Genomic DNA, 18472 nt, shown 5'->3' with positions numbered 1-18472 from the left:
ATTCCAGCCCTATATATAAATTAAGGCAGAAACTGTCTTGACGTTCTCCCAGACTCCAGGTTCCAGTGTCTGCAGACCAGGGCCACCGTTCTATCTCAAAATAAACCAGGTTAGTGCACCTTAACATGTTTAATACTGTAAAGTTCACACTGGAAGATGGAAATTGTCAACTACTGTTCAAAAGTTTAAGTGCTCACCAAGACAGCATTTATTAATATTGTGAAATATTATTGCAATATAAAATAACTGTTTTCTATTTGTATATGTGTTAAAATGTAATTTATTCCTGCCATGCAAATCTGTATTTTCAGCATCATTACTCCAGTCTTCAGAGTCACATGATCTTCAGAAATCATTCTAATATACTGATTTGCTGATCAAGAACATCTCCTATAATTATCAATGTTGAAAATAGTTGTGCTGCTTCATTTTTTTGTGGAAACCATAATGCATTTTATTTTTAGGATTGTTTGAATGGAAAGTTCAAAAGAAAATCATTTATTTGAAATGGAAATCTTTTATAACATTATAAATGTCTTTGGATCAATTTAATGCATAATTGTTGAATAGAAGTATTAATTTCCTTGGGAAGGAAATCTTACTGACATTAACAATTAAAATGGTTATGTATATTTGCACTTATCCAATTGCCTTCAACTAACATTTTGTGAAGAGCTTAGTTGTATGTGCATGTGTATAATACATACTCCCAACTAAATTTGTTGGGATCTAATTGCAAATAACAAGTGTAGGTTAAGTGTGTACGTGTTTGAATATTGCAGTTATTTTAAGTGATTGGTATATTTATATTTTGGTTTTGGTGCAGATTTGTGTTTGTGTTTGCAAATGCATATTTGTTAAAGTAAATCTGTGAGTGTTTACATGCAGAGCCAACTTTCTGTGTAGTTTGCAAAACGTAACTATTTCAATATGTGCCACCATCTGTTTTATATAGATGTGGTAACCACAGAAAACAAAATCTTAATAGACATTTTTTTCTTTTTAAATCATCGGCAGCAATATATTTTTTCCATCTAGTTGATCTCGCCAGTGGTTAAGTGTGGAAAAGTGAGATCAGCAGTGTCTTTAAGTGCTTTAAATGTGAACAGAGACCTCACTGTGTTCCTGGAGTTACTCACTGCTCCGGTGGGCCAAACATCCCCTCAAACTTCACACCTCATTCAAGGAGACGCCCTTTATGTAATCCATCACACAGGTGTTTGTGTGTCTGCGGTGACACATTTAGCCAGAGTAAAAGCAGGCATTGTGTAGCCTATCATAAAAATACGTTTTCCACATTTAAATGCCAGGAAATGCTATTGGAAGGACAATTTGCCTGGATTTTATTTTGATCTCCTCCTGGAGTATTGAAATATCCAAAGAGGTGTAGTGTAAAAACTCACATTATTCCCACATGTTTGTGTTCTCACACACACACACACACACACACTCTCTCTCTCTCTCTCTCTCTCTCACACACACTCTCTCTCTCTCTCTCTCTCTCTCTCTCTCACACACACACACACACACACACACTCTCTCTCTCTCTCTCTCTCTCTCTCACACACACACACACACACACACACTCTCTCTCTCTCTCTCTCTCTCTCTCACACACACACACACACACACTCTCTCTCTCTCTCTCTCTCTCTCTCTCACACACACACACACACACGCACACAATCATTCTGTTTTTTTAATTAGATTTATTTTTAATTGGTAATTTCATCAAGTTTAATAGTTTCAGAAATTTATAGATTTGAAAATAAAGAAGACAAAACTCATTTCGATGCTAAGAATGACAAGGACAGAAAAGCTGTACTGCGTTTTTCTCATTAGCTTACGCTTCTACATTGGACTCTTCATGCAGCAATAAATTAACGGAAGAAAGGCAAAATCCTGCAGTAAAACTGTGCTTCAGCACATGCTTTGAGTTTGAGCACATGCTGCACTACATCCTCAATGCAAACAGATTCCTGTGTAGCAGCCCATGTATAAAAATGCAGGCATGTGTAAACAAAACAAGACTCTTTATCATGATAGGCTGTATGTATGCAATGTGTGTCACGTTGCACTCGAGCAAGGAGACACAGAGATTTCCAAAAGCCAGGTTTATTTAATCCAAAACAGGGAACATGGCGCTTGGGTTATCAACGAACACATATTATGTTTAATACCGGACACAGGGGCAGGGAAACACAGGTCTTATAAACATGGAGAAATCAACAAGGAAGAACAGAAACAGGTGCGGGGCAATTACACACAGGGCTAGGGACTAATTAACTAATGAGCAGGGAACGAGGACAGGAACAGAAAGGCCAAATATGGACACGAGAGGCGGGGGAACACGAGACACAGACTGACAATGTGGGCATCATGATGTCTGTGTGTTGTTTCTGAGTTTAGCATCTGAAGCGCAGCAGTTTAAGTGGTCACTGCACCAGTAGCTGCCATGGCTGATCAAGAGGCTCGAGAGAACCCGATCCCTGCCACCACACCGGCTGACACACCTGCTGCACCTGCAGCCACACCTGCCGCCCCACCAGCCGCCGTGCGCCCCAAACGCATATCCCACCGCGGACGCACCGCAGGAGCCAGAGTCAGCTCCAATCAACAGGAGGGGAAAGTGGAGGAGTTCGAGCCCTTCATGTTAATGCCCCGAGGACCACCACCGCTGAAGGGTGAGACGGAGAAAATGTGTACATTTGATCTTTTTATTTCATGTGGAAGATGATTTTTTTTTTGTAACTATTAGCCACCATTACTACATAGTTACAGCCTTGCAAAATGCCAATAGACAGTTATAGTTATTAACCCTAAAGTGGTAAATTTTTTCAATCTTGTCATAGTATTTGTTTAGAATAAATTCTGGTAGTATCATATTTGGTGTGCCTTTTTGTGATTTTATAAATTGTAATTATATAATAGTTTTGAGGTTGAATATATTGGAGTTGAATGCCTGATCTAGTAAATATTATTGGAATACACCATATTATTTATAGCCTTTTATCTGTGTACAACTGATCTACAAGTGTATATGTAAGTGTAAACTTAAAAAAGAGAAATATTGTAATAGAAGCGTAATTTTAAAAATAAATAAAAAATTTAAAAAAGTCACTCCCTTAAGTATGAGAATGAAAGTCATAATGATCAGTAAATGAAAGTAGTAACACTGGTCATTGGCGAATATGTGCCAATATCACACACACATATTTATTTATATATATATATATATATATATATATATATATATATATATATATATATATATAGCAACGGTTTTGTTTAATTATTTGCCAAGTTGGTCTTATCTACTCAAAAAGCTATCTACTCATATTTTCCGTCTCCGCCAAATAACACAGAGCTCTTGTCCCAATGATAACATTTATTGCAGGAAATTGTAACTTGTCTTTCGTTATCCTGTTCCTGTCAAACCCCCAGAGATAAAGGGATGAAAGGCATCCTGTGTGAGAGGGCCATGCCACTGTTTTTCTGATGCGATGACAGTCATGTTTCTGTCCCTCAGAGTTTCTCGATATCTGGGATGTCGATGTTCTCAAACGACCTCAAGATATCAATAAACAAGGGCACCACACGCACCTGTACTCCAGCGACTCCCTCATCGTGCGTCGTGCTCAGGAGTTTCAGATCAAGATCATTTTTGATCGGCCCTACAAACCGGCCGAAGACAAGTTTGCAGTGGAGTTTGTCATCGGTGAGTTTCTTATTTAGGTGAACTTTAGCAGTTTTCTTCACAATGTTTAGTTTTATAAAATCCTCATTGTTGGTTTCGAAGTAAATTATTTACGAGTCCAAATTCAGTACCGTGAAAATGAGCAGCAACATATCACTCAAATTGGTAAACCAAATGTCTTTCGGTGTTTTTGAAGCACACCGCATTTTTTTTTTTTTTTAAAGCCTCCTTCTGCTTAAATGATCAGTTTCTCCCTTTTTGCAATACCTAAAATGTATTTAAAGAGGCAAATTGTCCAGCACAGCAATAATTGTAATTCAGTGTGCATTTTCAGCATGTATTCGACACTAAAATTTCACAAGAGATGCCATTATTCTGCCATCATCACTTTTCCTTCTCGTTGGCACACTTCCCTTTAGCGCACTTCTCATTTTCCTGATAATATTTACCAAGTCCAGTTGTTAATGCACATGCACATCTGGGCACTGATATTTAAGGAAACTGAGCATGCGATTTGTGCACAAAGGGAAGGATCTAAAGTTGCGTAAGATGCTTTTTACTGGAAAATGAGTTCACAAACGGGCAATGCAAACAATCAGAGTTATCCTAGTTGTACAGAACAGACTGTGCTATACAGTACCAATTAAAAGTGTAGCATTAGTATGACAACAATTTGTGATACTTTTATTCAGCAAGTATGCATTAAGTAAATAAAGTCACAGTAAAGACATTTGTTACTGAAGATTTCTATTTCAAAGAAATGCTGCTCTTTTGAACTTTCTGTTCATCAACCAATGCTGAAATAAAAATGAATCATGATTTCCACAAAAATATTACAACACCGATTGCTGCAAATCAGCACATTAGAGTGATTTCTGAAGGATCATGTGACACTGAAGACTGGAATAACGATCCTGAAAAATCAGATTTGCATCACAGAAATAAATTACATTTTAAAATATATTCAAATAGAAAAAACATTTATTTTAAATTATAACAATATTTCACAATATTGCTAATTTTGCTGTATTTTTCATCAAATAAATGCAGCACTGCTAAGCAGAAAAGGCTTTAAAAAATCACACCGACCTCAGATTTTTTTTAACAGTAGTGTATATTTGTGCACAAAAGTGAAGCTATGAGTACTAAACATTGCCCTGTGATGAGTTGTTGTTGTTGTGCACTAGGGCCGAGTCCTCAGTACAGTAAGGGCACCTACATTCCCGTTTTCCCAACTGAGGATCGACAGAGTGTTTGGAGAGGCCGGATCGTAGAGACCAGTGACAATGCCGTCACAATGGGCATCACAGCCTCGCCAGAGTGCATTGTCGGAAAATACATGATATATATCGGTGTGGTGACCCCCTATGGCATCCGTAGGACCAGGAGAGACCCGAGCACAGACATCTACATCCTCTTTAACCCATGGTCACCAGGTCTGACTTTTCTTCCTTTCTAGGAGAAGCTACCATATGTGACCCTGGACCACAAAACCAGTCATAAGGGTACATTTTTCTTTAATGTTGTTCAAATGAAGTTCTTGGCAATGCATATTACTAATCAAAAATTAAGTTTTGATATATTTACGTTACAAAATATCTTGATGCTTAATATTCTAATGATTTTTGGCATAAAATAAAAATCTATAATTTTGACCCATACAATGTATTTTTGGCTATTGCTACAAATATACCCCAGCGACTTAAGACTGGTTTTGTGGTCCAGGGTCACATATAATATATACTCTCTTAGTCTCAATACATCTTTTTAAATTGTGTGCATGGGGGGGAAAAAAGATATGAGCCATTGCTGATGTTATTTGCAAAGCTGATGCTGTGTTCCTGGATGATGAGGAGGAGCGTGAAGAGTGTGTTATGAATGAGCTGGGGATCATCTATCATGGAGCGTATGACGATGTGTCTGAACGTGCATGGAACTACGGACAGGTGTGAGGAACTTGATCACAAAAAATGACCAGCCTTTTAAAAATTGCTTGTAAATCTCACATTATGCTGCATTATCACCTTGGATTCAATTATTTATTTATTTTTTTTCAGTTAGCACGTTATAAATTTATTTATGAAACAGAGCTTATTCACCTAATTTTTGAGTGAAAATTAATTTTGAATAATGTTGGCATTGTTCACTCAAACTGAGGTAAATAAGATTTTTTTCTGGATTAATTAATATCTTTCATAATGAATAAAAAATAATAAATAATGGATTAATTTTAAGGTTTGCTAAGTTACATGTAATAGTGTCAATAAGTATGATTGTTTTTAATGATGAAGATTAGGTGAATATTAAATTGTCAATGGTAATCTAAATGTAAAAAAGGAAAAATGAGCATGGCTAGTTAAATGTTAAAATACCATGCTATGCTGATAAACTAAAAACCGATGTAGTGCATTCCCAATAATTAGAGCTAAAAGTCTGTAATAAAATATTTACAAAATGCATTTAGTTTTCTCTTTGTTGTTAGTTTGAGTTTGGTGTCCTGGATGCCTGTCTGTTCATCATGGATAAAGCAGATATGCCGCTGTCCAACCGTGGGGATGTCATTAAAGTGACCCGCGTCGCTTCAGCCATGGTGAGAAACCAAACAAAGACAAACTGTGATAGCTATTTCCAAAAAGCTGAGTTTTGCCCTACACTTATTTTTTTTTAACCCTTTTAAGAGGAACTGAGCTTCACTGTGCCAGAATTGCACAAAACATTTTGACAGACAATTAACACCTTTATTCAGCAGTGATGAATTGATCAAACGTGAGGGTAAAGACTTTTTTTATAATGTTACTATTACTTTAAAAGATTTGCTGTTCTTTTGAACTTTCTGTTCATCAAATAATGTGTCTTGAGCAGCAAATCAGCATATTAGAATGATTTCTGAAGAATCATGCGACACTGAAGACTGGAGAACTGATGCTGAAAATACAGCTTTGATCACAGGAATAATTTAGATTTTAAAATATATTCAAATTGAAAACTGTTACTTTAATTTGTTATAATGTTTCTTTAAAAACATGAAATAATCTTACTGCACCCTAACTTTGTCTACTGCAATATGTGTGTACAAGTATTTTATGTTTAAAAAATGCAGTACATTTTTTAATATAACTTTTGAATATTGTTTATTTGTGCACAAAATTGAAGTGTTTAATTCCAAAAACGCATAGCTTATTGAATTTTTCACATGATGTTATAGTACGTGTCTGCCAAATGACTAAATGTAAATGTGTGCTGTTGGTGAAACAACACATCTTTTCCAGCTTTCATAAACCTGTTGTTGACTTCACCTCTGCCCTGTTTCCTAACAGCTGAACTCACGTGATGATGATGGTGTGTTGGTGGGGAACTGGAGTGGTGATTACACATATGGTGTCCCGCCGACGTCCTGGACCGGCAGCGTGGAGATCCTCCTGGACTACGCCGGCAGCAAGGGAACGCCCGTCTGCTACGCCCAGTGCTGGGTCTATGCCGCTGTCTTCAACACCTGTGAGAACCAGAACAAGACATTCATTAATACGTCACATGATCAGAGTCTATAGGATTTTACTTCTCCTTCCCCACAGTCTTGCGTTGCCTCGGGATCCCCGGCAGGGTTGTGACAAACTTCTTCTCTGCCCATGACAATGACGGCAACCTTAAGATGGACATCATCCTGGATGAAAATGGAAAACTGGACCGGAACCGCACCAAGGACTCCATCTGGTTTGTGATCTTTTATGGAAAGATTTTATTTTTTAATAAATTAGACAGAATAGAATAGAATAGAATAGGTAAGTGCTAGTATTAATTGGTCAGGTGATGGCGAAAAAGATGTCTTTTAGATGTTTTTTTGAAAATGGCTAAAGACTCAGCTGCTCTGATTGAGATAGGCAGGTTGTTCCACCAGCTGGGAAAGAAAGAAAGAAACACTATCTTGAGTTTGTGTCTCACAATTAAATTTTTTTTTATCTGCAATCATTTTCTTTCTAATTCTGTTTTTTATTTCTGCCACAAGAAGTTTGATAATTGTGACTCTCTTTATATAACAATTCTGACATTTTTCTCACAATTGCAAGTTATGTTTATATTATTGTTATTATTATTGTCTCACAATTCTGACTTTATATCTTGTGATTCTGCATTTATCTATTTATTTATTTATTTATTTATATATATATATATATATATATATATACACACACACATACAGTCGTGGTCAGAATTATTGGCACCCTTGGTAAATATGATCAAAGAAGACTCTGAAAATAAACCTGCATTATTAATCCTTTTGATCTTTTATTTAAAAAAATCACAAAAATCTAACCTTTTGTCACGAATCTGGTCCGTGCAACTTCCATTTGTTCACCACCAGAGGTCACCCGCTTACCACATGGACTTTCACACTACACAGCACATTGGACTTCATTTCCCATCATACATTGCACTGACAACACACAGCTGTTCACACTTATCACGCTTGCACCTGAGAACCATCTCACAATCACCATCACACACACTACATAAGCTTGGGACATTCTCTTGCTCTCTGCCGAGTATTGTTTAGTGTGTGTGATTGGGTGATGGTGATTGTGAGATGGTTCTCAGGTGCAAGCGTGATCAGTGTGAACAGCTGTGTGTTGTCAGTGCAATGTATGATGGGAAATGAAGTCCAATGTGCTGTGTAGTGTGAAAGTCCATGTGGTAAGCGGGTGACCTCTGGTGGTGAACAAATGGAAGTTGCACGGACCAGATTCGTGACACCTTTCATTGAATTAAAAAATTGAAAATGGGGGAAATCTATAAAAATAAAAATAAAAGTTTTTCTCAAATACGCGTTGGACACAAATATTGGCACCACTGGAATTTCTTATGAGTAAAATATCTCTGAAGTATATTCCCATTCATATTCACAATTTTGAGCACTCCAGGGTGATTATGAACATGAAATTATCCAGCCATGGCTTCCTGTTTCACAGAAATATAAATAGGAGGAAAAACAAAGTCCAAATTCCCTTAATCATCCATCACAATGAGAAAAACCAAAGCATATATTTCTGATGTGCAGCAAACGATAATTGAGCTTCACAAATTAGTGAAGTGGCTTTAAGAAAAGAGCTAGAGCAGTGAAAATTCCCATTTCCACCATCAGGGCAATAATTAAGAATTTCCAATCAACAGAAAATGTTATGAATCTGCCTGGAAGAGGACGTGTGTCTATATCGTCCTAATGCACGGTGAGGAGGAGAGTTTGAGTGGCTAAAGACTGGAGAATTGCAGAAAATAGTTGAGTCTCGGGGTCAGAAAACCTTAAAAAAAAATTTGTTAAACAGCACCTATATCAGCATGTTGTTTGGGAGGGATTCAAGAAAAATTCCCCTAGCTCATCCAAAAACAAACTCCAGTATATTCAGTTGTCAGACACGACTAGAACTTCAAAGGAGACTGGCTTCTATGGTCAGATGAAACTAAAAAAAATAGCTTTTTAGCAGCAAAGATGGGGTTGGTAAATATAGGGATAAAAAGTACCCCATGTGTACAATGAAATATACTGCTGTATTTTTTATGTTGTGGGCCTATATTTCTGCTGGAGGTCCTGGACATCTTGTTTAGACACATGGCATCATGGATTCTATCAAATACCAACAGATAAAAAAATCAATAAGTGACTGACTCTGTTAACTCTTATAATGGGCCATGTTTGGATCTTCCAACCGGACAATAATTCAAACACAAACCTCAAAAACAACACAAGCTTCCATAGTTGATGAATTGCTCTATCTTCATCTGCAGGAATTATCATTGCTGGAACGAGTGCTTCATGACGAGGTCTGATCTGCCTCCTGGCTTCGGAGGATGGCAGGTTGTAGATGCTACACCACAGGAGACGAGCGATGGTAGGACAAGCGCATGAACGCGCGCACACACACACACACACACACAGAGTATCTTTGCTGTTCTGTGATGTTACTGAGGCTGGTCTTCTGTCAGGTATGTTCAGGTGTGGACCTGCATCAGTAGCTGCCGTAAAACACGGCCAGATCTGCTACCCGTTTGATGCCCCTTTTGTGTTTGCTGAGGTAAAAAAGAAAAATAATGTCTTTGAGCTTTTAATCCTCAGAGTTAAAACAATACAGTTTTTAGTAAATGTTAAAATTTAAAATGACATACAAGAAGACATGATAACCTGGTTAGGGGGAACTAATTTTCTACAAATTGACTACTACAACAACAAAAACACCAATAATAATAGTAGATACGGGCTACATTTGATCCAAAATATGCTTTGTTTTGTTACGGTATGTTGTGTAATATAATTTTAGAAAGTTACAGTATTTCTAACACAAAAATAAATTATTACTAATAATAATAATAATATTGCTGTTGTTATCACTGTTATTAATAATAATAATGTCACGAATCCGGGCCCTGCGCTTCTCCCTGTCGCCACCAGAGGTCACCATCTCCCTTCCTCCCAGACTCACCTCACGTAATCACGTACACCTGTCACATTACACATACCTGTTACACTCATGACACCCGCAGCTGTTCCCCATTGCCACAGACTATTTAGTCTCCCCTCTCCCACCACTCTGCCTGGTTGCGTTATTGTTATTCAGTTTTGGTATGTGTAATGCTGTTTCGAGTGTTTGCTCTGGGCTGGGATACACGCACCTCGTTGCCGTTTTGGTATCCCAGTCGTTTTCTGTTTTGTTTTTTGTGCCGTGTTGGCCTTTCTGTTTGTTTGATTAAAGTAGTCCTTACCTGCACTTGGACCCTGACCTCGAGACAAATAATAATTCATAGTCACATAAAAGAATACATTTAGTGATAGAAAAAATAAAATAAAAACATTTTTCCTGAATAATGCAGAAAAGCAAAAGTAGGTATTTTTTGCATTATTTTATTCAAGGCCCAATCGGTAAATAAACCCAGGTACAATAAACTCCTTAAAATGATTTTTAGTGTGGCCTACTGAAACCAAAGAGTGCCAAAAGATGTTCTAACATTAACATATACTGGGAGGATATTTATAGAGATCAAAGTATTATCTTTTATTATGTAAATTATCCAAATATGTATTTTCAGGTGCTATTTTTGAACATCAGTGAGATAAAACTTCAGAAAGTAGCAGAGGAAAGCTCTGAGATCCAGAACACATCCAAATTTCAGAGGAAAAAAGGTCAGAGACTATAGGATTGCAACCTTAAACTCATCATTGCAACCCAAAATTCACTCCAAAACAATAAACAATATACATCATGATATGAATGAGTGAAAACAAACTAAGAACAAACAGGAAGAAAAGTAAATGCATCAGTTTTCAAGGTTTGTGTCTCTGAGGATTAAAGACTCAAATATGACAAAATCTGTATAAATTTATTTTTTTCAGTTTATAATTTAGGAGCTATATAAACGTTTATACATCTCACTCCTTCTATTTATTTTTGCAGGTGAACAGTGACGTGATTTTTTATCGTAGACAAAAAGATGGCACCCTGGAAGTAGCGAAGGTGAATCCCACTCATGTGGGCCGCATGGTGTTGACCAAAGCTGTGCTGCACGATGGACGTCGAGACATCACTGTGCAATACAAGTTCCCTGAAGGTGAGAGAAGTTGCTGTTGGACATAAAGGGTCACATAAATATCACACAACCAGGATCTGCTTTCATTTGAACCTGTTATTTACTCAGGGAGCCCAGAGGAGCGGCGTGTGCTGGAGAAGGCCGAGGAGTTCGGCTGTCAAAGAGAGAAAGCCACTCTTCCTCAGGGTGATGTGGATGTGGAGATCCTCAATCTGGACGTTCGTGTGGGGGACAACTTTGACGTGACGCTGCAGTTTAAGAATCGCAGCGAGCAGCGCCGGACTGCCGATGTGTACGTCACCGGGACCGTGGTGTATTATACTGGAGTCCCAAGCGCAGAGGTGGTGTTTAAAACTCCCAAAGTCAAACTAGATTCACTGCAGGGTGAGTAAATGATGTTGGTGACAGTGTAAAATATGATGTTGCTGCATCTATATTCATGCATTAAATGCTCCCCCTGCTGGTGACGATAGGTAAGGATGAGAAAGTGCTGGTGCGAGGCGAGGACTACATGCAGAAACTGGTGGAACAGGCAAACATCCACTTCATCGCTACGGGGAAGATTAAAGAGACGGGACAGATCATTACAGCCATGAAAGTTATCACAATGCACAACCCCAAACTCATTGTGAAGGTCAGACTTTATTCATTACTATTACTGTACCTCTGACTTACATTAAAAAAACAGGGTTTCCCAAACTGGGCTTGATGAGGGAACTGAAAAAGCTGATAAATAACAAAAGAAAAGAAATACTTTAGAAGTAAAAACCTCAAAAAGAGGCTACTTCAAGTAATTATTTTAGGTTAAAGAGCAGGCAAAGAAAGTTTAAACAAATTAAAACCCGTCCTAATATAGTTTATTAATGTTAAAGTTATTATTAAATAACTTTTAAGCTTCAGTATATTATTAGATAAAAAAATTATACAATTAATTAATTTTTACTATTGTTAAACTTTAATAACTATAAACATGTTATTAAACATAGTATAAATTTATATTATTTATAGGCAAGGCAAGTTTATTTATATAGCACATTTCATACAGAGTGGTAATTCAAAGTGCTTTACATAAAAGAAATTAAAATAGACATTAAAAATCAATAAAAACATGGAAATAAAAATAATAAAAACAAGGAATTTTAAAATGATATAGAAATTGATTTAAAATGAATTTAAATAAAATTATTATACATAAAATGTATTGCAGTCAGTTCGGACATATACCACAGTGCTCATTCAACAAATGCACAGTTAAACAGATGAGTTTTGAGTCTTGATTTAAATGAGGCTAATGTTTTAGCACATCTGATCTCTTCTGGAAGCTGGTTCCAACTGCGGGCCGCATAATAGCTAAAAGCAGACTCCCCTTGTTTTGTGTGAACCCTTGGTATTTCTAACTGACTCGATCTTAATGATCTGAGTGGTCTGTTCGGTTTATATTCAGTGAGCATATCAGCAATATATTTAGGTCCTGGTCCATTGAGTGACTTATAAACAAGTAAAAGTACTTTAAAATCAATCCTAAATGTAACTGGAAGCCAGTGTAAGGACCTGAGGACTGGTGTGATATGCTCAGATTTTCTGGTTCTAGTCAGAATCCTGGCAGCAGTATTCTGGATGAGCTGCAGCTGTCTAATGGTCTTCTTGGGAAGGCCGGTGAGGAGACCATTACAGTAATCCACCCTGCTGGTGATAAAGGCATGAACAAGTTTCTCCAAGTCTTGACTGGAAACAAAACATCTAATTCTTGCAATGTTTTTGAGATGATATATGCTGATTTAGTTACTGCTTTGACATGACTACTGAAACTAAGATATGTCTCCAGAATCACCCCAAGATTTCTGACTTGATTTTTAGTTGTTTGACCCCTAGAGTCAAGGTATGCATTCACCTTGAGAACTTCATCTTTGTTTCCAAATGCAACGACTTCAGTTTTCTCCTTGTTTAACTGAAGAAAGTTCTGGCACATCCCATTTATAAAATAGGAGTCGGTTTCAAAATATTTTAAGTTTAATTATATTAAACTGCATTAGGAATGTTTAGGTTTCTATATAATATATACGTATATATTAGGGGTGGCACGGTACATGTATTCGTACCGAACCCTCACGGTACGGACAGCTCGGTTCGGTGCATGAGGCCCGTGCGCTCCGGCACGATCACTTCAACTGTTCCTTATACCAGTGGAATCAACTTTAAACACTTATTGTCTTATTAATAATCACTGTATAAAGGTCTGCTTTTATTTGTGTACACTCACAACGAAAACAGATTATGTATATATAACGTAATAATATTTAGTATTTTCACATCTAGGTGGAAAAAATTGCAATTTGCACTACTGTCTGTTCAAATTTTCAAAAAAGAAACCGAGCATAGTAGATTTTATTTTTCTTTTTATTATTTTTTTTCCTGTTGTACCGAAATCGTATCGAACCGTGACCCCCGAACGGAGTACCGAACCGTGACATCTGTGTACCGTGCCACCCCTAATATATATATATATATATAGTGCTGTCAAACGATTAATCGCATCCAAAATAAAAGTTTTTGTTTACATAATATATGTGTGTGTACTGTGTATATTTATTGTTTCTATAAATACACACACATGCAGTATATATTTAAGAAAAATTTGAAGTTTATATATTAAATGTTTATATATGATAAAGTTTATATAAATATAGACATTTACATGTAAATAAATATAAATATTAAAAATATATATGCTGTATGTATCTTTTATTATATATATATATATATATATATATATATATATATATATATATATATATATATATATATATATATATAATTATTTTTTATTTTTTTTCTTGTCAACCAAATCCATTTGATCTTAAATATTTACTTGAAGTTCCCCTGATATTTTAAGAATTTTTCAATATTTGTTTTAGGCTGAGAACACACACATTCCCAGGGGAACCCACATACTAACAAAATCTTTCGTTTGAATTGACTGCGAGTTCCTTTTATTAAAAGTGTCTGAATATAAAGGAGTTTGCTGCCCTCTACTAGTAGTTTTGACTTCTTTCTCTCGGGTGTTTTTGCCGTCTCTCTTGTAGGTCACTGGTTCTCCAAGAGTGAGTGAGGAAATGTTTGTGTCTGTTGAGTTCACAAACCAGTTTAAGTTCAATCTGGAGAATGTGGATCTGCGTATGGAGGGTCCTGGAATCATGCCCTTGAAACACAAGCAGTACAGGTGAATGCCGTCAGACCGATGCTATTACACTGAAACGTTCTACTACAGTATATTTGCTATTATAGAAATTTAAGACTTGATGTGGGACAAAAATATTATGAAACTTTTGTTCTTTTCAAATTTAGAGCAGTCAAATTCCAATAATAATCAAGTGCATTTTAAGGAAGAACAGTGTACATTCTTTCTTTAAAAAAGCTTTTAAAAATACTATATATAAAGGTAAAATTTCCTTTATATATTACTATTTTATATATCTGTAAACTTTATATACTACTACTTATTACTATTTAAGAGTTGTTATTATGTGATATTAACATGCTTTTGGTGAGATTCACCCTTCTTAATAGCAACACCAAGGTCATGGGATCGATTCCCATGAACTGCATTTATCAATCAAATGTGTACAGTATCTTGAATGCAGTGCAAGTTTCCTTGGATAAAAGCACCTGTCAAATGTATGAATGAAAGTCTGTTCTACATGATTTTTGATGTGTGTGTGTGTGTGTGTGTGTGTGTGCGTGATGCGTTTTCCAGTCTGATTGCTCCAGGCACCTCTATAACGTGGACGGAGACATTCAGTCCCAGACGGGCCGGCTCTACTAAACTGATAGCCAGTCTAGACTGCGCTGCTCTCAGACAGGTGTATGGAGAGTCTGACCTCACCATCCAGCAATAAACCACAGAGAATGAAGCTGAGAAACAGATCGCTGTAGTCTTTGACCAAAGAGAAATACTATGTAAACTCCAGCACAGCATGTACTCTATAAACATACTGAAGCATGTGACCAGTGCATTATATTGATTTATCAAAAATAATTCCAATTAATACTTTACCCTATCCATGTTTTCACTTGTGTAATGATTCTGTGTCATATATAAAATAAATAATCATCAAAATGTCTGATGTTTTCTGTCTTGAGTGGGGTATTTTTTTTATTTTTTTTATTTGTAGTGAATCAAGCTGCTTTTCTCGCATGTAAAGAGTAGGCCTGGTAATGTTATACTTCTATGCAATTCTGAATCAGGTTATTTAGTACGAAGTCAACAGTTGTTTTGTTATTTGTATGAAAATACCTCCATTTTTAAGTTCATGTAGTGTGTAGGTTAATGCTTTTCTTTTTGCAGGTTAGTCTGATTCAGAAGCTCCACTCTGAACTCAGTTTTCTACTGGTTGCTCAAATATTACAGAGTTCAAGGTGACATACTGTTCATTACTATGAACCTATTATGTTTCATTTTAGATCAGATCAGCTTCATTTAGATTTACACATTTGATTGTAGTGAAAGTGACGTGACACGTGGCCAAATATCATATACCAAATAATATACACGTGGCCATGAAATCATTTGAAAGACGGACCCCCTTACTGGACCCCCTGCAGTTTGCCTACAGAGCAAACAGGTCTGTGGATGTTGCACTTCATCCTGATCTGGACAGACCAGGGACTTACGTGAGGATCCTGTTTGTGGATTTCAGCTCCGCTTTTAACACCATCATCATGGAAACCCAGCTCTCCGTCCCCACCTCCGTCTGTCAGTGGATCACCAGCTTCCTGACAGACAGACAGCAGTTAGTAAGGCTTGGTAAAATCACATCCAGCACTCGTACCATCAGCACTGGAGCTCCTCAGGGCTGCGTACTCTCCCCACTGCTCTTCTCCCTCTACACCAATGACTGCACATCTAAAGACCCCTCTGGCAAGCTCCTGAAGTTTGCAGACAACACCACACTGATCGGCCTCATCCAGGACGGTGACGAGTCTGCTTACAGACAGGAGGTTAAGGAGCTGGCTGACTTGGTGCAGTCTTAACAACCTGGAGCTCACGCTCAAAACTGTGGAGATGATTGTGGACTTCAGGAGAAACCCCCCTGCTCTCCCCCCACTCACCATCATGAATAGCACTGTGACTGCAGTGGAGTCATTCAGATTCCTGGGCACCACCATCTCTCAGGACCTGAAGTGGGACACTCACATAGACTCCATTGTTAAAAAGGCCCAGCAGAGGTTGTACTTTCTTCGCCAGCTGAGGAAGTTCAATCTGCCACAGGAGCTGCTGAAACCGTTCTACTCCGCATCATTGAATCCATCCTCTGCACTTCTATAACTGTCTGGTTCAGCTCAGCTACCAAATCTGACCTCAGAAGACTACGGAGGGTAGTCCGGACTGCTGAGCGAATCATTGGTACAACCCTCCCCACTCTCCAAGAACTGTACTTATCCAGAGTGAGCAAAAGGGCTGGTAAAATCACTCTGGACCCCTCACATCCAGCACACAACCTCTTTGAACTGTTACCGTCTGGTCGACGCTACAGGGCTCTGTGCACCAGAACGACCAGACACAGAAACAGTTTCTTCCCTCAGGCAATCCATCTCATGAACACTTGACAATAAACGTGGAACACACAACTAATACTTTATCCATTCACCACACTCACTTATTTTATTTTTATTTTCTCATTTCTAATTTGCACATACTTGACCTGTACATACATAGTTGTCTATATTATATATTGTGTTTTTGCTGCTTCGTACATTGCCTATTTGGATATTTGTATATTATTCTTTTATTATCTGTGTCCTATCCTGTTTCTGTTGCACTGTGGAGCTTCTGTCACTACAACAAATTCCTTGTATGTGTAAACATACTTGGCCAATAAAGCTCATTCTGATTCTGATATGGTGTCCCATGCTTGGAATTTGTTCTCTGCATTTAACCCGCCCAAGTGCACACACAGCAGTGAGTAATGAACAAACACATACCTGGAGCAGTGGACAGACATTATTTTTCTGCAGCGTCTGGGGATTAGTTGGGGGTGCCATGCATACATCTTTACACATTATGTTGTTGTGATTCCTGTGAATCCTTCCAGGGCCCGTTTCAGAAAGGAGGTTAAGTGAAAACTATGTATGTTAACCCTGAAATGAGGGAAAAACTGGGTTTTCCGTTTCAAAATGGGAGGTTTGTCAAACCTGGGAAAGCAGGGTAAGTCAAGCCCTTTCTAAAAGAGAGGTAACTTAGACTCAGAGTCAGTTACCGTGGTAACTTACTCTGTGAACCTAACCTGGGGTGCGTTTCCCAAAAGCAACTATGGTCACAAGTACCGTCGTTACCATTAGAGTTCAATGGGACTTAACACCATAGTTAGTTAACGATGCTTTTGGGAAATGCACCCCTGGTTGGGAGCAGGTTTTATTCGCTAGGCCCAGAGTTTCTTTTGGTCTCCACCCCCGTTTTAAAGCGTAAGCGATGTTTAAATACCTTATTCCTTCATTCACGCTGCAAAAATGCTTTTCTTACTGAGTATTTAGTCTTGTTTCCTGGGGGATTTTCGTTTTAAATGCATTTTACGTAAAACAAGTAAAATTGTTTGCCATAGGGTAAAAAAAATAAAATAATGCAAACGGAGACAAGAATATTTTTAATTTCTTACCCCACTGACAGATAATTATCAAAATAAGAAAAATGCACTTTAATACATCGGAGATGAGCACATTATAAGTCCGCTGTATACAGATTCTAAGGAAAGTGTGCATCCCTCTCACACTCATTATGAATTTTTTTTCCTGGGCACAAATCCGTCAAAGAAGAGTTTAACAGGACTGTAAATCAGTGGTGTAAAAAAACGGTTTAAATGAGGCTAATCTGATAAATAACGTTCACTTGATAACATCTTTCTGTGACCTCTGGAAGTAACCCAATAATCAGAATTTCCTTCAGAATTTCCAGTGTGGTTGGATGCATTGATGACAAGCATATCTCCACCATAGCACCTTCTGAAAATGAAACTAATTACTGTATGGAATGGAAGGCTGCCAGATGGAGAAGTAGTAGCTACCAGATGCCGTAACCACAGCTGTTAAATCAACACAAATTATTAAATTTTTTTGGTCATATTTATTATTTACAAATACAAAAGCAAAAGTCATTATTTTTACTTTTGGATTTTAACTAAACTAAACTAAACTACTTGTCCATCTCCT

General features: G+C 37.4%; 1 protein-coding gene across 1 annotated transcript; it reads left to right on the top strand.

The window, feature by feature from the left end:
* LOC306878628 (coagulation factor XIII A chain-like) lies at window positions 1–15390 on the top strand. Its single transcript, XM_079431074.1, has 15 exons — window positions 1–109; window positions 2410–2684; window positions 3530–3718; window positions 4885–5133; window positions 5525–5643; window positions 6180–6287; window positions 7015–7192; window positions 7270–7408; window positions 9476–9579; window positions 9674–9762; window positions 11137–11290; window positions 11378–11653; window positions 11743–11903; window positions 14353–14489; window positions 15024–15390. Exons 2-15 carry the CDS (start codon window positions 2456–2458, stop codon window positions 15163–15165), a joined length of 2274 nt encoding a protein of 757 aa, XP_079287200.1. The 5' UTR covers window positions 1–109; window positions 2410–2455; the 3' UTR covers window positions 15166–15390.
* Window positions 15391–18472: the final 3082 nt, after the last annotated feature.

This window comes from Barbus barbus (genome assembly GCF_936440315.1).
Source record: "Barbus barbus genome assembly, chromosome: 1".
Classification (NCBI taxonomy): domain Eukaryota; kingdom Metazoa; phylum Chordata; class Actinopteri; order Cypriniformes; family Cyprinidae; genus Barbus; species Barbus barbus.
The sequence above is the reverse complement of the archived record's forward strand: the minus strand, read 5'-3'. Positions and strand labels throughout refer to the sequence as shown.

Bases quoted from the DNA above. Each gene is read 5' to 3' on its own strand.
- LOC306878628 (XM_079431074.1), top strand. From the start codon at position 2,456: ATGGCTGATCAAGAGGCTCGAGAGAACCCGATCCCTGCCACCACACCG. The intron at 11,654-11,742 runs GTGAGTAAATGA...TGGTGACGATAG, and splicing joins CAAACTAGATTCACTGCAGG to GTAAGGATGAGAAAGTGCTG. The intron at 11,904-14,352 runs GTCAGACTTTAT...TCTCTCTTGTAG, and splicing joins ACCCCAAACTCATTGTGAAG to GTCACTGGTTCTCCAAGAGT.